This window comes from Ictalurus punctatus, chromosome 22, assembly GCF_001660625.3.
Source record: "Ictalurus punctatus breed USDA103 chromosome 22, Coco_2.0, whole genome shotgun sequence".
Taxonomy (NCBI): domain Eukaryota; kingdom Metazoa; phylum Chordata; class Actinopteri; order Siluriformes; family Ictaluridae; genus Ictalurus; species Ictalurus punctatus.
Window position 1 is genome coordinate 10237732 of NC_030437.2, and position 24504 is coordinate 10262235.

Here is a 24504-nt window from a genome sequence, read left to right on the forward strand (position 1 = left end):
AAATGTTATGAGTTTGTGTTGCACATGAGCATTCAAATACATCTGTTCAACACATTCTACATTCTTCTTCTTAACTTGTGCTAACCAGTAATGTTCTTTCCAAGCTCAAGTCCTGGTGATGGATTTGTTAAAATAAGCTGGAACTTCTCATCTCCTTCTGGAATAGGATCATCCAAGATCACCACCTCTACAAACTTGTACCTCTCTCCAGTCACAAAATGGAGAACCTTTAAAGGAATCATATTTGATTTACTATTCTCTATAAGTCATAACAATTTCATAAAATGCACAATAGACAGTACGAGATGAATTTATATTCATAACTCACTGAAGCTGTAGCATTAAAGTCCAGACCCAACTGAGCCTCTATATTTTGAGCATAGAAGAAGACAGAGACGTTCCCGTATGTCCCAGCATCCCGATAAGCCACTAAAGATAACACTCCGATCGTCTCGTTCACTTCAAAACTGTGGAAAAAAACGACACCACACATGCATTAATCATAACCAATCAACATATCTTATCAAAATATGACATTATTTAATGACCTGTGTTGTGAATTAGTTTAAAAAGGGATGCTCTTACTCAATGCTTTGCCAACTGACGATACCCTGGATTCCATCATTAGCATTAATGCTAATTTCCGCTACCAGACCTTGTGTATCTGTTTAGATATTCAGTCCAATAGCAAAATGTTAGACTTCCTTTGGAAATATAGCTCAGTGGCATTTGAATAGAGAATAAACAATATGATTACAGTTATAGATGAAAGGACTTCCAAGAAGACTACAACAAGAAGGAAAGCAGACATTCAGCATTACCTTTTAATCTATAGTGCACCTCTAGTGAAAGTTGAAAACAAGGTATACAGAAATGAAAAAAGAAATGGTTGAGATGAAAGTATACAGGTGATTGATGGGGAATAAATAAGTGCATGATTCATTGAAGTATTAAGGATTATGGGATCAGAGATATGACAGAGATTTTCAGTGTACCTAGCTTAGGGGAAGTTGGGAGTGTAGTTATCAGAACAGCGGATGTTATATTGACCAAGAAAAATTCCTTCAACTCAGGGATGTCATCCTGTTTAAAAACAGAGATTGATATTTCAGTACAATAGGAAGAGAAACCACACAATGAATGGTAACACCAAAATTCTTGAATGTTGATTGATTTGTTGATCAATTTTCTATAACAGTAGTGCTGACTGCAAGGCAAATCACAGGATTTATATTAATGTGCTTATTCTATGTTATCATTTTAATAGTAATAACTAATTCACAGGACATGTCTGGCAGACACTCTAAATAATGCAAGACTAGTAAATGGATTTCAAAAAGTGCTGTTATTTAACAAAGAAAAATGCTAAATAAATTGTTGCTATGGTGAAGCTTTGTGTAAGGAGATGTTTATTTAACATGGAAATAATCTGGCTCATTTTATTAACTTCAAGAAAGAGTAAACAAAAGAGAAGCTGGTGATGGAATAACTGCTTATAGCTGCTATTACACAAGTAATAACAGGAACGAACATGTCTCAGAGACATTCCCCAACATTAGATGTAACTATAAAATGAATAAAATGTATGACATATCATTCTTTTATTAAATTTTAAAGACTTGTAATCATTGGCAAATTGGTGTGGTATAAGAGAAATAAAACTTTTTGGGATGTGCGGTTATTGGAGAATAATCTGTTTGGGGATTATTCACACCGTCATTGATTGTTTTCTTATAACTGCACACCACATTATGCTTTATTCCTTACATATTTTACCAAGTTTGCATCAGCCGTGTTTTTTTATACTTGTGGAAAAAGATACTATAAGATTTTTTTCTAGTTATCTACAAAGAAGTAGAATATTCCCTTTCAAACATTGTGTGCGCTTCACACTGTAGGAAGCACCCTCCTGCGTGACCAGCATCTGAAGCTTGTGTAACATCATGCCTATTTATAGGCCTGCCGTGATTAGGTGGCGTGGCAATTAAACGCATCTCGTGATATAAAATGGCACCCGTGAACCATGCGGCCAGCCTTATTATCTTCAGCAAGACTGCATGTTGGTCATTTGAATGCTTGCAAAATACTCTTCATTTCCTCCCTATCCTTTTTTTTTTTTTTTTTTTTTTAAGAAAAATCTCTTAATTTTTTTGTCCCTTTAAAAAAGAAAAAAGAGAAAAGAATGAGTGAGAGAGAATCCAGGAAGTGTGTCACTGCCTTGCATCTTTTTCAGCATTGGTGGTGGGGGGGCGGTGATGACACACTTTCTGTATGAAGTATCTGGGGTTGGAGCATGCCACTGCAGCATTCGGTCTGACTATGCGCATTGTGAGCGCTTTACAGTCAGCCAGCTCCCCTCGTAACTCGCTCTCTTCTCGGCCGAGTTGGGTTTCAGCTCAGGTGCTGGGGATCTCGTATGGATCTAGAAGAAGAGCCGGAGATGAGCTCTAGCTCTTGCTCTGTCTTCCGGGTCCGACTCTCTGCCGGATTTTGGAGCTTGCATTGCAATTCCTCCTACCATTATGGAAAGCCAAAACACCCTCTCTGACTCCAAGGAGCCAGAGGGGGGTGCCATTGCACCAAAAACAGAGAGCAGCTCTCAAGCATAAAGCGCTGCTTGAATTGATTACTAGGGCAGTAGAAAAACTTAATCTAGACTGGCCCAGGGAAGAGGAACTGGCTCGTAGCAGGCTGGATGAGCACTTTCTCCCCAGTGAATATAAATCTCCCTCAAATTGCAGAAAACTCCCCTTTTTTCCAGAAGTACATGATGAAATATCACACTTCTGGGAAAAACCATACGCTAGCCGTATATATAACCCTGCAATGTTGGATTATTCGGTCATTGTGGGGACTTAACAGCATGGCTATTTAGCTATGCCAAAGATGGAGGAGGTGCTTGAGAGCTACCTTTCTCCATCATCGACAGGTAATGGATTGGGGGGGTGGGGGGTGGGGGGCAGCTTTCCCATCCAAGACATGCAAGGCCACCTCGGCATTGGTTAGCAAAGCCTATGCAGCAGCGGGTCTCGCTTGTGGGTCACTGCATACAATGGCAGTGTTGCAGGCCTACCAAGCAGACCTGCTGAGTGAGCTCAATAACAGGGAGGGAATTGGGCCCGAGGCAGTGTCAGAGCTTCACTGCGCCATGGATTTGTCTCTCCAGGTGACCAAGCAAATATACATAAGCAAACAGTCATATCTGCCATTCAATGGGCAGCTTGGTTGCAGCGGAGAGGCACCTATGGCTCAACCTCTCAGGGTTGGGGATAAAGATAAGGTCTCCATACTGGATGCCCCTGTTGAACCTTCTGGCCTGTTTGGCAGCACGGTTAACGCCATTGCCAACCTTCGCACCTTCACAAAGTGCTCTGGTCCCTTGCGACTCCAGGGCATCCATGGATGACTGGTTAATTCTAGCACAATCCAGGGAAATGGCGATTCAACATCAAGATGCTGTTCTCGCCCACATGACGGGTTTGGGGCACAGGTTGATCCTTAAGAAAAGTATACTTTCTCCAGTGCAGAGGACAACTTTTCACGGGGTTAAATGGGATTCTACTACGACGAGGGCGTTTCTAGTTCTAGCAAGAGTTCACCAAGACCGTCTAGGTCTGATGCTTTTAGCACCTTATTGGCCAGCTCGAATATGGTTCTTAGAGATAATATCCATAAAGAATGAAAAAGGACAATATCTGAGTTAGAACAGAACAGGAAAAGATTGGACAAGCAGAGGTATAATATCAGGGGTGGACTGAGGTAAATATATACACTGATGAACAGAACACTGTTAAACCTAACACAATAAATGTCCTTGTCTTTTTCATTTTGTCCTAAAGTTATGCAAACTTTTACACTTGGATGCAAATTCTAATGTAATGTGTCAAACCAATTTACACCATTCAATAACTGCAATTTTAATAAAACAAAATGACCACAAAATCACTCCTGCTCCTGATTAACACTCACATCTATAATTGTGATTGGGATGGACACAGAGGTCTGGCCATCCTGCATGACCACAAAGCTGGAGACATGTTGAAAATCCTGACCAGGTTCTGCCAGAGCCCCTTCAATCAGACTCAGGTCCTGCAGGGAACCTTTCACTGTCTCATAGCTGATGTTCACGGATCCTATAGAGTTAATAGGAAATTTAATCAATTCGAATTCAAGTGGCATTCAAAAGACCTTTGTAACAAAAATTGTAACAATTATAAAAACTCAATATTGTCAACACTGGTATGCTTCAAAATGGGTTTTTGTAGTTTTACTTCATTTAGACTATGGGCCAAGTAAAGGAATACTTCATCTATATACTTTGCACTGATAACAATGTTAGTTATTTAGTTAGAAACAAGCATAATTCTGTTCATGATACTAAGTGACCTGCATTAACTTTCATTAATAGCAAGCCTTTTTAAAATTAATTTCTTCATAAGGATGCACCTGAGGCTCCAAACTCTCTGTTAATGTAAATCCTGAGCTTGGTGTCTTTCTCTTCAGTGGATATGCTGAGAGAGGATGGAGCAATCCTCAGCATGCCGAATGGCTCATCGCTAGCTGCTACACTGACCACTGCCTCACGACCTTCAGCATCCAAAGCTGCCTCACCTGTAGCTGTTACACCTATGAGAGAAAAAACAATGACCAGCTTTGCTGAACATACATAGTTTCTCTGTCTACAGTGTATATAAAAATTCTACACACCCCGGTTAAAATGGCAGATTTTTGCAATGTAAAAAAAACATAAAGAAGATAGATCATATCAGAACTTTTTCCACCCTCAATGTGAAATTACAATGTATTAAAATTAAATGATAACCAATCAGAAACATTGTAGGGAAAATAAGAAAAATAAAAAAGTTACAATAACCTGTTTGCATAAGTGTGTACACTCTTTTATAATTGGGGATGTGGCTGTGTACAGAATGAACCAATCCCATTCAATCGCATATTCAATATTAATTATCATACAGCTGTCATCAATGAAATTATTCTAATTAACCTCAAATAAAAAAGAACAGCTGTTTCTATAGCATTTTCATCACATCTTCTTGGTTTCAACTGATTGCTGAAGCCATGCTCCACAAAGAGCTTACAAAACATGCATGGTATCTCACTTGTTGAAAGGTATCGATCAGGAGAGGGGTATAAAAGAATTTTCCACAACATTAGATGTACTATGGAACACTGTAAAGGCCATCATCAACAAGAGGTGCACCACAGTGACATCACCAAGAACAGGACGTCCCTCCAAAATTTATAAAAGGACAAGACAAAAACTTACCAGGGAGGCCGCCAAGAGACCTACAGCAACATTAAAGGAGCTGCAGGAATATCTGACAAATACTGATTGCTCTCTGCATGTGACAATTATCTCTGGTATTCTTCACATGTCTGGGCTATAGGGTAGGGAGGCTAGATGGAAGCCCTTTCTCACAAAAAACATCCAAGCCCAACTAAATCACCCCAAACCATGTGTCAAAATGTGTTATGGTTTGAAAGACCAATTCCAAAAGGTTTTATAATTCCATAATTTCAAAAGGTATGTTTGGGGCAAAAAGCACATCACCAAAAGAACACCATACCCACGGTGAAGCATGGTGGTGGCAGCATCATGCTTTAGGGCTGCTTTTCTTCAGTCAGAACTGGGGCTTCAATCAAGGTGAACGAAATCATGAACAGCTACAAATACCAGTCGATTTTAGAGCAAAACCTTCAGTTGTCTGCAAGTCAGCTGAAGATGAAAAGGAATTTCACCTTTCAGCATGACAATGACCCAAAGCATACATCCAAATCAACAAAGGGAATGGCTTAAACAAAAGAATATCAGTGTTTTGAATGATCCAGCCAGAGTCTAGACCTGAATCCACATAAAAACCTATGGGGGTGGGGATCTAGAATGTTTTTGCAAGAAAGGGTGGGAAAATATTGCCATGTCAAGATGTGCCATGCTGATAGACCCTTACCCAAAATGACTGAGTGGTGTAATAAAAATCAAGAGGTGCTTCAACAAAGTATTAGTTTAAGGGTGTGCACACTTATGCAAGTAGGTTATTGTAAATTTTCCTATTTTTCCTATATTCACATTTTTCCCTAAAATGTTTCTGATTGTTTTTCATTTAATTTTTTATACATTGTAATTTCACATTGAGGGGGGAAAAGTTCTGACATGATTTATCTTGGCTTTGGGGAGTTTAGACTTTTTATATCCACTGTACTATAACTAAGGAAATACTCAAAAAGCAAACAATGACATATTTAATAGTAAATAACTATAAAAGCAATTTAAAAACAACTTATTGAGGATTTAATCTGCTGTGTAACAATTTAGCATCTTACCTTTAGTCCTAATGTTATAGAGGATAACTCTGTACTCCTCTTTTTCTTCAGGAGTGACATCATCCAGTAGCTGTAGCACTATAGTGTCATTCAACACATGCTATAGTGCAGAATAGAATACAGGACAAAACCATCTATTAATAAACCACTAATTAGTGTCCTAAAGGCACTTGGCATGCCTATATATTATATGTTTTTAGCATTTTCTTCTTACCGCAGTGAAGAACAGAACACCAGAGGTTTCCACAAATGTAAGTAAGGTTTGAGGACCTTCGATTCTCCACTCCACAGTGACATTCCCTATTGCAGGAGCTGTCCTTTGCACAAGTAATGGCACTCTCTCACCTGTTATAAAATAAAACATGGATCTAAAGACAGGATTCTTCTAAATGTGCTTCATATGATGTAAATCATTAGTCTCATAATGTCCTGATACATTACATCATAAAGTATATTACTTTAATCTTTATTTTGTTATCACTTACATTACAGCAACTTTAAAAAGTTGTTCCCTTACCAGCCTCTCTTTCTTTCTCCCTTGAAATTAATATTAAAATGACTAAAATCATCTCGTCATGTTACTAATAAAATGTAAAATGCAAAAAAAAAAAGATGTCTATACTGAAGACTTTCCCATTGTGGAAGACTTAAAGGAACAGCTTTACAAAACACTGACACTTCAGATTCCAAAAAAAGTTCCAAAACAGTTAAATAAATGTCTCCTTACAGAAAACTTAATACTGTCAGTGATTATAGATTCTTTCTTTGTTAAATAACAGCATATTTAAAATCTATTTACTGTTACGTTTAGATTATGTGGATTATAGTTTTATATAGAAGTCCCTGTGAATGGGTTGATACTAAATAAATGATAACATATTATGAGTGCATTAACCTAAACACACTACTGTCAGAGCTGCTGTTAAAAAAAACACCTCCTGACCAATCAGAATCAAGAACTCTGCAGCACTGTGGAATAAGCTACAATATTGAGATCCATAAATATATAATATATCCATGTTCTATCATGTATCTTTTACAACTCGTGTCATTCTTCCAGTGTGCCAGCTGTTACAAGACTCTCTCTTCTCCTCTATAACAGTCACTGGTCATTATGAAGTGCAGAACTGATACTTGTTCATGCACAGGTGAGTTTCAAATACCTATACATATACTTACAGGAACAGCAAAATTAATAATTTATCGATCCAAAATTAATAGAATGTGCCACATGAGATCAATGGGCTATTGTATGTATACTGGTATGTTATAGATGTGAAATTCAACCAAACCAATCAAAATGAATGGTACTCACCCTCTTTAACTATGACTGATCGTGATGCTGGGTGGAAGCCCACTAAGCCAGCTGCATGGTCATTGGCAAGAATAAGGATGGTGACAGTATCTGAGCCTGGCAGGATACGACTGCCACCTTCAGTCCTTACTAAACCAATCTGTATGGTTTCATTGTCCTCTGGCTCAGTGTCATCTGTGATGAAGAAGTCAATTGTTTTCTTCACATCACCTTTGAGAGATAGTAACACATGAGATGTAGTGAAAGCAATTCAGAATTTCTCTACAGATGATAACATTAACCTGTTTTAACTCTGACTTCACACTATTGGTAAGTGGCACAGCAATGATGTGGCACACAGACAGTTGAATTAAAATTTTCTTGTTGCAACAAATTTAAATGTTTGTCTCCAGTAAATTTCCGTAAATTGGGGTAAGCTCAGTAAGATTAATTTGTACTTGATTTCAGTTCCTGCTTTGATCAAATTGGAAAAGTAACATAAACCATGGTTTCAAAAGTAACACTGTGAAATATATTGGATTTTCTAACAGTTTTGCCCCAATTTCGCCACCTGCCAATTCCCACCTATCGTCCAGCTCTCCACTATCATACAACAGATTTCAACAAGGGAGGGTGAAGTTCTTCCTAGCAGACACGTCACACAACCAATCATATCAAGTTGCATCACAGGGCAGCATAACACACTCAGAGTTATGCGCTATTTGCCCTCTTCCGCATACATGATCTCACAGATGCCCACGATTGGCTAGTATCACTGTGATTGACAGGGGACAGAGTAATGCCATTTCACCCACTCAGAGAGCACAGGTAAATTTCGCTCCCTTGGCTCCCAACCATAGATGGCAGTAGCAATGTCAGTATTCAAACTCGCAATCTCTTAATAGACAGATTTTCTGTTGCACGAGTTGGGAGCTCTGCACATTGCATTTTTTACTTAGTTGAGGTACCTTCATTTTTCCATTCAAAAACCATACTGGATGCAAACATTTGCAATCAACTGTAGATAAAATAATCTATACTAAAGCTTTAGAGTAACGAGGAAGACGAATTCTGGTATTGCTCTTCAGACCTACCTCCTGCAAAGATGAGGGTCTCCCTGGTGCCATTAAAATCAGCATTGGGCTTTGCAGTGCCACCAACATTCATCCACTCAACGGTAACACGGCCTAGACTGCCTCCGGTCCTTTCAATGACCAGCAGCACTCTAGTCCCAGGCTCCTCTCTTACCTCCAGATACGATCCATTCTGAGTAGCACTGGGGTTTATACTGAATAGTTTAAACACTCCGAATGCATCACCATTCATCCCTATTGTCACTGTAGCGGTGTCTGGTTGTCTGATGGTGGGCAGGTGTTTCTCAGCAACAGTCATATTAACCAGGCTAACCTTCAACATTTGTATCATGAAACTCTCATCCATCTCTGGCAAAGAATCTGTCAGAATTGGCACAGTTAGGTTGGCAATACTTGAGCCATCCAGCATGGTTGCTGTTTGCATTATCATGGTTACATAGTCACTCCCGGCAGTCGCCTGTGAGCTGAAGAGAGAAGCAGCAGCAGTGGTATTTTTTATATAAGTGAGTGTTTGGACAGCAGCGGAAAGCTGGTTTGCGGATGTGGTTACCCAGAAGCACGTTGCAGAGGAGGCATTAGTGAAAGAAAAGGCTTGGCAGGCACGTTCCCGAAGGCAGAAGGCTGCACAGGAGTTCAGAGGGTCCCTGGCTGAGGTGATGTTGATAGGCCTTCGTATGGCACTAGAGGGTGCCCCGGGCAAGGGGGAATCATAATAGGTGAGGAAGTTATGGCCAATTCTCTGGGCGTTATTCACCACATCAATCTCAAAGGTACTATATAGAATCTCTAGAAGACCAAAATTACCTCCACTGGAAAATGAAAAAAATCTATTAGGACTTTTGATACTGAAATCATTTTATGTTACATGCCTTAAAATTAGGTAAGATCATTGCACACCTTCTTCGAACAGTAATGTTGGCAAGGTACACGCCTTCCAAAGGCTCCTGTACTCTATATACCGCTTGCTCAAAGTGCACTGTGCCATAGGGGTTGTCATTGGCAGGTACAATGATGTGCACAGCATTTTCGCCACCAATGCTTCCACCATTTGTGGCACCAGTAAGCTCTACCTTGATGACCTAAAACATAGATTTATACACTCATTAAAAAGGGGGGCAGAAAATCCATAATAATTCCTAGGACAGCTGAGAAAATAGTAGTTACCTCTTTAATTTCTGGCACATCATCAGCCAAAACCTCTACTTTTAGTGTCTTCATAGTTTCACCTGGAGCAAAGCTGACCTCTCCAGACAGAGGTTGAAGGTCACCTGTTGCAGGTCTGCCATTGATGGTAGCACGCCATTTGACACTAACATAACCTATAGTCCCAGCATTCCTCACAATTGGCAAAAATACTTCAAAAGTGTTCACCGTTGGCTCCTCTATAGTAATTGGTGCAGCCTGAAAAACTGAGCAACATGAACAAGATCAAGTTATCAAACCTATGAAGAAATTAATCTAATCAATGCCAAAATGATGTTGGACATTCCAACTAACCAAAGGACCCATATGGATCATCAGAAGGCAGGATAGTGATGATTGCCTGGGTGAGCTCGCCCAGGAAAGCTCCCCCAGTAGTCTGGTTAAGAAGCTCAATGCGGAAGGTTTCCTCCAATTCAGGAATCATGTCATTGATAATAAGGATAGGGACTGGTTTACTGCTCTCTCCTTCCAGAATGACCACATCGGAGGAGGCCACACTATAGTCTTCACCTACAGGCACGGTCAGTAATCATAGACCCCCCCCCCCCCAAAAAAAAAAAATGAGTCAAGCTATCTGCAATAAGATGTCAATACAAATGAGATATGACATGAATGTGTGAATTAACATTTCAGACATTTTTTCAGTTTTAAATAAAAAATTGCAAATGAAAGAGTGGCTGTATATTTGAGCACTTGTAAGCGAAACTTTATTGTGTAACACCGTGATTTCACTTAAGCCTATATTAAGCCTATAAGTGTTTTCTATCTTCAAACACTACATAGTATAATATTCATTTTGTTATACAGTATTGTGCTGTCTAGGCCCATAAAAAAAGCACATTGGCTATATTTAAAACTGTAGTTCTACAGCAGCAGCAGTTGCTTTTACATTTACAATAGGCAAAGCTATTCTATCTTTTTTGTTTTTTACTTACCAACTCGTGCAGTCATGGGTATGGCCCGAAACTTCACTGAAACGTCAGAAAAAATCCCCCCGGTGCGTGTAACGTTTATGATGGGGCCTACATAATACTCAGGCACACTTACTGCTGGAGAAGAGAGCTGGAGCACACCAAAGGCATCGTCACTGGCCTCAATAATGACCTGAGCCACTGAGACATTTCTCAGGCCAAGCTGAGGTGACAGAGCAACTGCAGAAACCAAAAATCAAGGAATTACAATTATTAATTTAAGTCAAAATCTAAGCCACTGAGCAACGTGCATTAAAAGACAGTTCCTACTCACCTGGTCGTGTCTGTGCACCCTCCACCAATGTGACACTGCTAAGTTCAACAAACAACGACTCCGCCCTTTCAGGTTCCTTGTCATCCAGAATTCTGACAGTCACATTCGCTTCACTCTGATTGGCTGAGAATGTTACTGACTCTAAAATGGGTACAAAATCACTCCCAGCGCTTGCCCTGCCCACACCGGGTGTGGAGTACGGCACTGGATCTGTATCCCTCACTGTCCTGTAGGTCACTCGCACCCTTCCCATCAGTCCTTTCCTCCTTTGTACTGTCAGAACAACCAGAGTGTCTGCTTCTGCTACTCTGATTGGCCTGCTACTTTCTGAGAACAAGAACAGCCCATAGGGGTCATCACTAGCCAGTACAGTCAGTGTTGAAACAGTCTGGCTCCCAAGCCGTCCATGAGAAACGTTTAACAGACGGATTTTAAAACTCTTATCCAGTTCAGGAATATCGTCTTCGGAAATACGAATGAAAATGTTTCCAATGGTCTGTCCTACAGTGAAGGTCAAGTTGCCAGATCTGTAGATAAGCTCTACTTCTGAGTCTGCATCTGCTTGCCAGAATACAGTGACAGTGGAGAGCGCGCCAAAAGTACGAATAACCTGAAAGGGAAAGGAAACAAGTATAATATCAATATTGTGAGTTACATACTGTACACGCCAAATTCTGGTGGATATTTTGCTATATTATTGAATGACTATTTTAGCATAAAGAGACCTGACCTGCAGCATTACATTACTCTGACCTTCTTCTGGTTCAGTACCGTTCACTGACACAGAATCATTACTGAACTGGAAGACCCCGTGAGCCTCGTCGGAGGCAGAAATGGTCACAGTGATGTGCGATGCAAGTCCCAAGTTGGCTTCAAAGAAAAACAAAAAATCTATATTATTACCATTCAAGATAAATCTTTCAAACTGGAAAGAGACTCATCAAAATAGTTTAACAGCAAAGGGTTTCTTTTTTTAATGAATTTCAATGATCATGGTATGGAATTTAGCACAATGCAACCATTGCTCAGTAAATCAGTAAATCAGTTCAGTAAATCAGTCCCGTAAGTATCTTGTCCAATGCAAGCCATACACACAAAGTTTAACAGAGCACACTATATGTATTTGAAACAAGGCCCTATGGGAAAAATGAACCTCCTGACATTTTCAATAAACCACTCACCACTGCTGCAATCCTCTCAATATAATGGATATTTGCTTTTCCCACATTTTTCCTCTGAGTGTTCATTGGCCTTAGTGCAATGTAAATAGAGTAGCAGACACTAGTCTTAGAGTTGCAGGAGGCCGCTAAACCCGAAAGTCCAAAAAAGATTGTTTTACTTGGGCATCGACGTGGACAAGGTCTCCAAACATTTACAGCTCATAATCTGGAATTTACTAAGAGGCTGGATTTGAAAGTTGTTTGATACTGTCCAGAAAATCAACCGAGGGTGCACTAAACAGTGAATTAGCATAAACTCTAACTGGGCTTTTGTCAAAACACACAGATGTAGCTATATGGCTTAGTTTGAGCCATGTTAGAGACTTGGAAAAAGACGGTTGTAACACTGTTGATTTCAATAAAATATTATGATGTTTTGTTCACAACCTGAAAAGAAACTGAGTAACCAACATTGCTTAAAAGAAAAATGTTAATTCTATTCATGTTTGTGTTTACTTATCAGTGAATGACGTTGGATATTTCACTGATGTTATGGGCTCTATTTTCATGACAATGCAAGCACAATTTGCTAGTATATTCTTCATTTGGTGAAATGTAAGTCCTCCCACACCCACTTTCTACAGGCTGTACACTACATGCAAAATAAAAATATGTAATAATGAAAACATATGCCTAATTTTTGTACTTGTACCATGATGACAATAATAGAGCCCTAGATGGGAAAGCAGATGCTCTAGTTTCATTTCAGGGTAGATTTCAGGGTAGGAATATTAGACAGAGACCAGGGACCTTACCGGGGTGATAGTAAAAGGGTGGAAGGAAGAAATCAGTGTCACTCTCTCCACTTCCACTGTCCCCACTCCCAAAGAACAGGTCCACTTAATCAGCACACAGCAACCAGAAGCACACAGGATTCACACAGAATGTAAACAGGATCACACAAAGAACAGAGGTTTAATTTTCCATGATCATATTCAGACCACATGGATGGAATATGTACAGCTGCAAAGTTCATGGAAAAGGTCAGGGCAGAACATGCGATAGTTTTGAGAATGGAACACTGACAAATATTTCTTCAAAGCAGAAGAATGTATAGAGGGCCTGTTAATTAGAAAAGGACACTACTAACTATTCAGTCCCATTATGTTAGTGATAGATGATGTGCAATGAAAGCTCGGATTGTGAGTCTCTTACCTCCTCCCTGTGGGTTGTAAAGCTCTACTCTAAAGACCTTGTCCAGCTCTGGCACAGAGTTATCGATTATAGTGATGTTGATATATTTGAGCCTTTCACCTGGCAAAAAATCCAGCAACCCCTCTGCGTTCTGCCCCAAAAAAAACAAAACAAAACAAAATGTGGCAAATTTAAGGGACAGAAATTAATGTAGCACTTTCCACTTCTTTCCAATAAATAAAGAGCAACAAATCAATCAAGTTCATGTGAAGTGAATTTATTTTGCTTTGCATGCAGATAGTAGATTACCTCATAGTCCTTTGAGCCAACGGCAGTTACTGGGGTTGTGCGATAGGCCACTAATACTCTTCCAAGCAAGCCCTGCGCTCTGGCCACTGGTAGTCCAACCACACCAGCCTCTTCTTTCACATTTATATGGGCTTCTTCTAAGGCTGGTCTGATCATTGCTTGAGTAATAGGAGAAGTCTGGAACTGCAGCAGACCTGAGACAGCAGGTGTTTTTAAGTGTATTCATTAAAAGTTATTAAAATGTAGAAAATAATAGCAACTGGAAATATGGAAGTATGCATACCAAAAGGATGGTCACTGGACTTTATGGTAACATTATTGATTGCATTGTCAGGATCGATGCTGGCTCCACTGGTTGGGGTAGAACCTGGTTTCCCATCTCCTGATTGGGCTGAGACCAGATTGACTTGGAAATACTCATCAAACTCTGGAAGATCATCATCTAGTATGTGCAGGTTCAAAACCTGTGATATCCAGAAGACTGATGTGAGGTTCTAGACTACAATTTAAAGATGCCAATCAGCCTACAATGCACATCTTTGGACTGGGGGAGGAAACCGGAGTACCCGGAGGAAACCGCAAAGAACGGTGAGAACATGGAAACTCTGCATACACAGGGTGGGGGTGGGAATCGCACCCCCAACCCTGGAGGTGCGAGGCAAAGGACTAGTTCATGTGGGATGCAACAAAAACGTTTTTACTTTCATTGGATATGAGTGAGTGGTCAAAGAAAAAACACACTGATTAACAGGGTGACATTGCAGGTGGCATACAGGATCCTTCGTAACTTGGGGTCATGGTCACAGTGGTTTAAATTAGGCTACATTTTTGCCCAGTGTTTTCCAGGACTTTCAAGGGCAGAGGTGCAGATTCATTTAATTTAATTAAATTAAAAAAGAAAACCCTTCCACTTTAAGTCAAGCCCACTTGGGTTTGGGACACTAATATCTGGAGCACTCAGCAAATACAAAGACAGATACAGATAGTGGCACTATGTTACACCCCTAGTGTATACATATCCTGTGACTTTTCCAATACAAATGAACCCACTGCAAAAGCAAACTTCGGCAGCTCGACTACCCACCAGATGGAGCTAGATGCTTACAACCTGGCTGAGATACAACATCAATCGCAAAACAGATGAACGAATTAACTTAAATTATATGCTACTACATTGACAACTTTGTAAGGCCTCACTGACCTCTTCTTCAGACATGGAGCATGCTCAGTGTAGCGCTTCCCCAACAAGAGATCCCCTGCTCATTAATAATGTACAATTGACATCAGTCATGTTACCTCAGAGCGTTGGCCTGGGAGGAAGAAGATGGAGCCTGCAGGTTTGGCAAAGTCTGAGACATTGGGTGCCCTAGCAGGAGACTCGAGCTGTGTCACAGTGTAGTTTACATAGACAGAGTCCAGAGCACCACGTGTGCGTTCTACTATGCAGGAAACAGTGGAGCCCTCCTCAGATATCTGATGATAAGATAAGACAGATAGGATAGAAAGCTATACAGTGTGCCTATATATGAGTATATGAGTATATGAGTTATGAGTACTCAAATTTATTTCAAATATTAATTCAATTCAAGTTTATCTGTACAAAATTTTAACAATAGACATAAAACAGCTTTACAGAAATCCATATGTAGATTTAGATCCCTAATGAGGAAGCCAGAGGTGACAAGGACAGTGATAAGGAAAAAATTGGGATGACAAGAACTCCTTGAGACGACATTATCCTGAGTCAGAAAAAGCTACACTTCTAACTGAATTAACAAATCAGGATACTCAGTGAACCTCATGCTCGGCTGATTATGCTAAAAAAATCTAATTGCTTTCTGGTGCCAATTCCACCTACCACATTTGATTTTCAAACCAGTTCAATATCACTTAAAAAAAATTTCTATCCTGATGCAATATGCAAAGTAGAGCAGGACGTACTCCAAGTACACCAAAAATGTTCCAACAGTTCTGTAAAAGTGACTATGTGTCTGTGTTAACGAAAGCATCAGTAGGCCACATGCCATAGTGTCGCTTTTGTTAGTAAGCGAGAAGTAGTCCTTGTAAAGGAATGCTCTGTCCAGGTCTGCCATCTGTCCTGTTAATCGAATCAGCCATCGGAGATGCCATGAGTCTAATCTAAAGAGACCAACGTGAACTCCTTCCAACCAGGCGTGAAGACAAATCAAATATACATGAGGACATGCGCTCACCACCCGGGGGGGGGGTTGCGTTTCATGAATTCTAGGGAGCTAAACCAAACACTGATGAACCAGCAAGGACTATTTAATCAACTAATTCTCTGGGATGCTAAGTAAGGATACTATAGACAAGATACATTGGCACAGTAGTTTTTTGAGGCAAAGTCAAAATATATAATATATAATATAATATATTAGGGGAGAGATTTCTGAACATTGTGAAATTTTGATATCTGCTTTAAATGACTTCCAAAATATTAAAACAAATTTTATAAAAAGTAATACATTCATACAGTAGTAGATGGTTTTAGTACAGTAATGCACTGCGTGCTTACATCAGGAATGCAAGTTCCAGTGAACCCGAACAGTCCATTGGCATTGTCGCTCTTCATAATCCTGATCCTAGCAGTGGGGCGAGGCAAAGGTAGCCGGGCTCCACCGTGAACGGCCACCAACTGCAGGTAAAAGCTCTCCTCTCCTTCTTCTTCTCGGTCATCGCGTGTTTCCACGACAAATGATTTTATCTTCTCTCCCTGCCAGTATTCCAAGTATCCAGCCACATTACGGAAGTCGGTCTTCGCAGGCTGGCCGTGGAGTTCATGAATTTCTGACTGGTTGAGACGCATGTTGTAGAGACGCAAATCCTGCAGCAGACCTGTAAAGAGCTGATGTCCGTCAGGGTCAGAGCCGATGCTTACAGGAGCTGCATCTGGAGTGAGTTAGAGAAAGACACGTCTGTAGTACTACTAGTAGCAACAGGTTTAGTTTATAGAATAAAATGCAATTGAAGGCATACTTCACAGACAGAAAAATAACAAAAATGAAATCCTCTGATGGTTTAAATCTGGTCAGGATAGGGTCACCAGGTGCTGGTATTAATGTAAGACAAAATATTTCTTGATTGTACAAATTGAGGAAATATGCTTGAGCGGGCACTGATAAAACACTTGTACAAAGCCTGCTAGCATTCATTAAACTATCAACCCAATACAATGTCAAATATGCTAACATTTTACGTGTCTATCCACTTGATTGAAACTAGTAAAAGAAATGTCAAGAAAGTCTCCCGAGGAAACTTCACTATATTACAAAAGCCACATTGTTTTCCATTACTTCCATTAGAACGACCACTAGCTGCTTTCATCTGTGCCTAACAATGTCCAGTAGCACACGCATACTTGCTCAAGCATAAGAGCACTGTGAAATTGTAGACAATAGCACCAGATTTGCACAACAGACTCTTGCCAGATGTGGACCACAGGAACTGCTAGAAGCTAAAAAACACTTGTTATGACTGACTACTGGACATGTCTCGCAATAGTAAAGTATGAAGTACTGAGGAGAAAAATAATCCTGATTGGTGATGTTAAATTCCAGGGACACATTTGGAAATAATACAGCATGTTGAAAGACTTTAAATGTTGGATGTGCTAGAAATAACATAATTCTCTTCTTCTGCTGCTGCTATGTGCCAATTTTAAGCAACCTGCATGAAGACAAATGAAGCAATGCAACAGTCCTAATCACCATGGGATATAACATTGTTTAGTGCTAGATCCTAACCTTAAAACAGACCCAGTTTACACACCATTCATAATGGCTTCTCCTTTGAGACTCTTGATTCCTCCAGGCATTGGGTTCCCGTCCAAATATAACTCAATAATTCCGTCTTCCACTGCAATGATGACATGAACCCATACATTATCTTCCACAAATTTCATTGCTGTGGCTTTTGCCACTTGGGTGATGTTAGAGCCTATGGTTGTGTAATGAAGCATCACACTAACATGAGACTCGTTCGTCTGGACTTTTACTCCGTAATACAAAGTTCCATTGCCATTTCCCTTTGAAACAATAAACCCATCCGTGTTGGGTCTGGGCATTAGCCAGGCTGAGAATGTGAAATTAGCTAGTTTGTGAGGAATATCCTCAGGCTGAGCTTTTAGAGTAATGGTTCCATAACTTCCAGGGAGGCCAGAAAAGAAGAAGGCATCCGTTCCAGAATGGTGCCTTCTCGCATGGGGCTGGAGCTTGACGGCTTCGGGAAATGTGGCCATCAAGATAAAGTCCTGCATCGGTGGTAGACCTTGTGGGAAGGCTTCAGATAGGATCTCCCATGACACCCGGACATCTCCGAAGGTTCCCTGCTGGCGGAGGATAGTGAAGGACGTAACTGAAGACATGTCATCAATAGATAGTACGTCCTCTGCTACTACCTGGTCTAGGTTGTCCTTGTCTATAGCAAACACCCCAAAAGGGTCATCGTTGAAAGGGATGAGAACAGAAGCACTGAGGTTTTTTGTAGCCAGCTTGCCACCTTCACCAGGATAACCACCTATGGAACCAAAAAGTGAAATACTGTTAGGTATAAACAGTATTTCATGCCAAGAACAGTTCACTGACTTCACTGACATACTGATCCAGCATCAAGCCGTTGAAAGATATATTGTTTTTTTTGTTATTTTTTTTATTAACCATGTTTTTCCAAAAACATATATTTAATTCCTGACTAGTGCTGACCTGAGATGTTCATTAAGCGTAGCTCAAAAAACTCATTGAACTCTGGGAGTTTGTCAGAGATGGCCTCCAGGACTATCGGCTTGGTTTTCTCTCCTGTGGTGAAGATTATAAATCCAGATGTGTTGACAAACTCCTGACTCGGCTCAAGAGGGGTGTAATTGGCAAACAGCTGCCAGAAGACTGTGACGTTGCCAAAATGCCCTCTATTCCTAATAACACTGGAGAAAATAATAACAGTGAGAACAGACAGGATGGGGAAGGTTGGATTTAGTGCTGCAGAATTATGTCATTGCCTTCATTTTGTGCATGTTATTAAGTGAGTTGGTGTGTATGAGTGTATGGAAAATCAGGAAAAAAAAAATTATGTTTCTCACTAGAAGCTGTTCGACTTCCCTTCCTCCACAGGCTTCTCAGTGGAATCCAGAGAGAATATCCCATTGGCATCATCATTGGCTTCAATAACTACTGTGGCAGTATCCTTTCCATAAACCACAGTATCTCCTGCACACAAAATACACAACAGGTCACATAGAGGTCTCCAGTCAGTAGTGTACATAGTTTTGAAATGGCAAAAAGCTATGCTATTACACAAAATATACATCATTCAGTCAATAAATTATTGTCAACATCATAAATGAGGAGTACATAATCATTTTCATATCATTATTAAGCAATATCCAGTCTGTTTTGAATTTGAAAGTATACGTATATCACACACGTGGTCAATATCCAAGCACTGATAATGTCCCACCAGTATTGTAATACACAAGACCTTTTATAATGATTAGCAAACTACACAATAAAGACATCAGTTTAAACAATAGCACAGCTGAAGGTTGAAGTAATCTCTAAGAATAAACTTAGCTTTTGGGAGAAGAAGCAATATGAGAGAAAGATAAAAACTCTTGGGTGGGTTGGTTTTGTGTTGGACAGAGAGAGAGAAAAAGAGTTCAGTGTCTGTAATTAACGTGCTACAATGTTCCACCCTGCCTCTGTGTGTGTGTGTGTGTGTGTGTGTGTGTGTGTGTGTGTGTTACACAATACATGGATTAGGGAAGGCTTTCAGGGTCAGGCCAGTCAGGCCTAATCAACAGATCTCTCTGTGTATTGAAACAAATGTCAAATGCACTGGATTAATTAGCTGTACGGAAAAGAGATGGAAATTAAGTGCATTATTTCCTTCTCTGAATGGTATTTTAAAACATTTACCAATCTCACCAACAGACACAGCAAAGATGGAAACATGCTCTATGAAAGAAGGTTTATTTCAGTTGCTAAATGAGACATGGTTGGCCAAAAGCAAAATACAACATTAAAATACTGTACACATCATGGTTAATAATGCAAGGAATCTAACACACCTGTAGCATTGAACAGCACAATATAAAATGGTTCATCTGTTTCTGGAATGTCGTCATCCTGTACAGCAACTGATATGTTCTTCATCCATTCCCCATAGTCAAACACCAGCAGTGAGTCATTACTTAAAGGGATAAAGTCTCCCAGTGATGAGTCTCCAAACTCAAACCGGAACATGACTGTGGCTACAAAATTGGCCAGTCCAGCTCTCAAAATGCGAAAATTTGCCACACCACCCTCTCTGACCCTCTGTATGACCGGTTCTAGTTTAAAACAGAAGGCACAATACAATATGATCAATATGATACAATCTTTGTGAAAAAGTGGCTGAAAAGGAATTGCATCAACTTCTTTCAAGTTAAAAAAAAGCTCGAAAATAATACCTGCAAAGTAAATGGGATCATCATTCTTATTAATCTGTAAGGATGCGTTCAGAATATTTCCCAGTCTAGCTCCTCCAGTTGCATTGATGAGCATGATGGTGAATTTTTCTACATCTTCTGGCACCTGACAGAAAATAATATATTTATTTTTAAGTATGTGCATCAGGACTGGGATCCCAGAAGACCCACTTGACCCACCAATAAAATCACAAGAGCATACAAGTGGGAGTTTTTACTTTTATACATTCAGGAGCGGGCGATCAGATGCTGTATGAAGCTTGCTCATTAACATACAGTAGAAGCAGATTGGATGTAGTGTGTTTCTCATGCATTTATTAGCGTTACGGTGAGGGTGGTTGTTTATATTTTAGGAAACAGAACCAACTAAGTTGATTAGAAAATGTCAAGGGCATGTATAAACAAAATAATGAATGTGGGAGAGGCAGAATTGGTCAGAATTCCTTCAGGACCACCTCTAGTATTATTACTATATTTATAGTAAAGGAACAAGGGATTATCAAATATTTTGAGGACTTTTACCTCATCGGGCTTGGAGTAAAGAGTTAGGTTTTTCAGGTACTCTCCTTCAGTAAAGACCACTTCCCCTTGGACTGGGGTGACATCTCCTGATAAGGTGGGCTCAAGAATCCAGAGGACTGATGCATTCCCAAATCGGCCCCTCCCCCTCACAATGGGGTAGGATGCTGTAATAGAAAATCATCATAGATCTCTCCAAATATATGGACATCAAAATAAGCACACTATACAGTCTTTGTTAAGATCCACACCCAAAAATGAGAATGTGACCAGTGAAGGTCTAATGGAAACCCAACTGCACTTCATATTGAATAATTAAAACCCCCTATTGTTAAAATGCTAGTATTGTAAAGGGATAACACAGATACCTGAATGAATGTCCATTCCTTTGCTTTCATTGATGGAGAACATTAGTTGTGGTTGTATGAACTGGATGACCCCAAAAGGGTCATCACTTTTACGCACAGTGATGTTGACCTGCCTGTTGTTACCCAGGCGACTAGCTGGAGTGCTGTGACTGCTGAGAACCACTGTGAACATCTCATCCAGCTGATAAGAAAAAAGAAGAAGGTCCGTCAATGTTAGCATCCTTATCAGCCCACTACCCCCCATGATGAACTCTTAGAATGACTGATGGCCATCTTAGATCTGAAACGCCAAAATACTCCCAAAATACTTTGGACAATACAAGCCTGGCACCAATTCCTACCTCTGGACGCCCATCAGGTATGGCTACTAGAGCCACTACCACCTCCCTCTCTCCAGGCTGGAACTCGAGGATGCCTGTGGCTCCATAAAAATTCTCATTTCCAGAGGGTGTCAATGTGTATCTCACCAGCTGGTTCAGCAGCTGACCTTGCTGTCTGATAACTCTCAGCTCCACCGTCTCGCCCTCCTACAGAGAGTACAGATACAGAGGAAATGTGTTGTTACTTGTATAAACACAACTGAAGGAGCAAAATGAGACTGGTGTACCAAAAGTACTTTATTCTTACGTTGATAAACCAGGGGCCTCTAGACACTTGTGAAAACTCAAAGACTCCACCAGGGTCATCATTCTCTAGTATGACAATCTCCCGGCTGGTGAAACCAGGCTTCAGAATCTGGTTCTCCGCATTTGTCCTGTATGATGGAAAAACATAGATTTTACCTTTACATGTAGGGATACAGAACATTAGTGTGAAAATTGGTATCAGAGTAGTCTGTGTTTGTAGACAGTCATCTCTGCAATGTGTTTATAGGGGCTGCTTTGACTTGCCATGTTTTGGCGCAGCCTACCAGCATACATCCACCCAGCAGGGGGGCCAATGTGTTAACTGAGCGTGGCTTGGGCTGCGCCAACGCTCGAAGCTCCAGATAATTAGTAAAATGGCAGACAAAGACTAGACAGGGAGCAGCATTCCAAACAAACGTATTCACAGGATGCACCGCATGCATACAAACACTGATGGCTTTACAGCAGAGCATAAAGGAAGCGGGTAAATTAGGTACTAAATGAGAAAAGAGAGCAATGGTTTGGACCTGACTGATTCACACAATTTGCATGCACGCACACAGGCACACACCCTTTCTCTTCATTTCACACACCCTGATGAAAGAGACTTCACCCATCGAAATGTTAAGGCATAGTCCAAAGAGGTTCATCACACAAAGTGCTGATTCACAGCACACAAAAGGGCAAAATCTCTTCAGTGTACACTTACCCGAAGTACACTACAAAGCGTGCAGTTTCTACCCTGCAAAGGAAGAGTGGGAGGAAGGAGCGTTCCTGTCAGAAGGCTCTTCAGTTAAAGAAAACGAGGAATTAGGTGCTTAAGTCACCACAATCATGTCTTACTGCTATTAGTGTAAACCTTTTGTGGGAACCTTCCTCTTGTTTCAAATTTCTCTACACAGAAGTAAATATGTGGCTGAGGTAACTGACATGGTGGACAATACACGTGGACAATACACATAAACTACATAAATAAAACACTTCCAACAGACAAAACTGAAACCAGTTAAAACATCAACATTATAGTCAACACTTTCTGCAGCACATGCCATAAATAATAAATAACACAGAACCACACAGATTTAGAGTCAGCTAATGTAACTTACACCATAGCGCTGTTAAATTCTCAATTCTGATAGATCAGAATATGTTGATTAAATTCCTATGACAGCAGCTCTGACAATGGTTCTGGTTGCAAGGCAAATCAGGTTTATATTAATATGTAATTATATATTAATATATAATATACTCATTCTAACACATTATTGTTTCTACAGTAACAGCTAATTCACAGGGACTTGTATGGTGGACGTTCTACATAATCTACGACTAATAATAAGCAAACTAGCAAAATAAAATGTATGTTGGGAGACATTTATTGAACATTTACTGAAGGAGTCTCTGCTGTCAGCATTTTGTAACATTCAGTAACTTTTCTGCCACAGGAAAGTCTTCAGGACAAAATAATTTGCACTGGTGACTGTTTATAGCTGATAAAAGTGATAAGCTGAAAAGTGATGAACGAAACTAATTAGTTTTTTAGGTGCTGTTTAAATCAAAGCTGTTGTTTAATTAAAAAATTTCTACTGCTGGTTAATTACTGGGGTATAAGAAGAATAAAACAGTTCAGGATATGCTGTTATAGGGAAAATAATGGGGTGGTAACAATGGTTATTTTTTAGATGGCCAAACGTAAGAAGTACACAGCACCTGTCTAATGTAAGTAGGACTGTCTCGTTGATCTCTGGAACATTATCTGCCATGATGGTGATGGAGATGTTTGCTTCACTTTGTCCTGATAAAAATGTCACTGAACCAGTGAAAGGTGAAAGGTCATTTCTGGTAACATCAGCTCTGTTCTCTCCAACAGGTCGGACACTCCAGAACACCACAGCCAGCCCATCTGTCCCATCTCGCCTCAAGGGAAGAATGATCTAGAAAGAGACAGAATATGCTCAGGAGGAGTACATGTATGTCATTTGAGTGCTGACACTTCTTTAATGATAAGAAAAACTGATCAATTTTGTCAAATAAGAGTTTTATATGCATTGACCGATTTAAGGATGGAGTGGTTTGAAATTAAAGGAGCAGTTCATAATTTTAAAGCCCTGAAAGGGGTGAACTGCAAAATTTGCTACTTGCAAATTTTGTGACTCACAATATATAAGGTATATTTAAAGTTATTTTCTAATGTATATTGGAATTTATGTTATAATTACAGGTCTAGAAGCACTTTTCAACATTACAAACTGCACCTTTATTATCACTGTGTTCGAATGAAGTGAGATTAGTGATTGCCTCGAAGTGTTTGCCTTTACAAGAATAAAAAAAAATTGGCTGATATATTTTTAGATTGATACATTTGCAATGATACATTCCTGTCATTGATTTTGTCATTGATACTTTATATCAAGTTAACTAATCAAATTCTCTTGATATAACTCTCTGATCTGATCTGATATACCATGCTGGTGTTTGACTCCTCAGGTTCTGTTGCCACCACTGTCTGGTTACTAGTGAACCCGATCTCTCCATTAGCAATGTCAGGTGTGATAGCCAGGGAGATGTTGATAGCTCCTCCAAAACGAGGGCTCACTGAAGGAATAGGAGGAGTGATGTTCACCAGCTGTAAACTGTCCAGCTGAGAAAGAAACAATAGACACTGCTGA

The 24504-nt window shown here is 40.0% G+C and overlaps 1 protein-coding gene across 1 annotated transcript in view; it reads right to left on the reverse strand.

Moving 5' to 3' along the window:
• Positions 1-24504, reverse strand: part of adgrv1 (adhesion G protein-coupled receptor V1) — a 132206-nt gene that overhangs the window by 82016 nt on the left and 25686 nt on the right. The window contains exons 10-42 of the mRNA XM_017452534.3: positions 24300-24476; positions 23546-23769; positions 21837-21963; positions 21551-21736; positions 21210-21390; positions 20845-21008; positions 20305-20428; positions 19924-20184; positions 18937-19063; positions 18563-18780; positions 17631-18377; positions 16378-16751; positions 15138-15314; positions 14125-14305; positions 13842-14035; positions 13554-13683; positions 13154-13237; positions 11909-12048; positions 11179-11788; positions 10869-11084; positions 10228-10443; positions 9895-10139; positions 9628-9809; positions 8731-9539; positions 7658-7867; positions 6557-6687; positions 6343-6442; positions 4447-4626; positions 3970-4133; positions 996-1083; positions 586-664; positions 329-467; positions 86-227 (exon numbers count right to left, since the gene is read on the reverse strand). Coding sequence (XP_017308023.2) covers positions 86-227; positions 329-467; positions 586-664; positions 996-1083; positions 3970-4133; positions 4447-4626; positions 6343-6442; positions 6557-6687; positions 7658-7867; positions 8731-9539; positions 9628-9809; positions 9895-10139; positions 10228-10443; positions 10869-11084; positions 11179-11788; positions 11909-12048; positions 13154-13237; positions 13554-13683; positions 13842-14035; positions 14125-14305; positions 15138-15314; positions 16378-16751; positions 17631-18377; positions 18563-18780; positions 18937-19063; positions 19924-20184; positions 20305-20428; positions 20845-21008; positions 21210-21390; positions 21551-21736; positions 21837-21963; positions 23546-23769; positions 24300-24476 — 7327 coding nt within the window. The remainder of the gene's footprint in view (positions 1-85; positions 228-328; positions 468-585; positions 665-995; positions 1084-3969; positions 4134-4446; positions 4627-6342; positions 6443-6556; positions 6688-7657; positions 7868-8730; positions 9540-9627; positions 9810-9894; positions 10140-10227; positions 10444-10868; positions 11085-11178; positions 11789-11908; positions 12049-13153; positions 13238-13553; positions 13684-13841; positions 14036-14124; positions 14306-15137; positions 15315-16377; positions 16752-17630; positions 18378-18562; positions 18781-18936; positions 19064-19923; positions 20185-20304; positions 20429-20844; positions 21009-21209; positions 21391-21550; positions 21737-21836; positions 21964-23545; positions 23770-24299; positions 24477-24504) is intronic.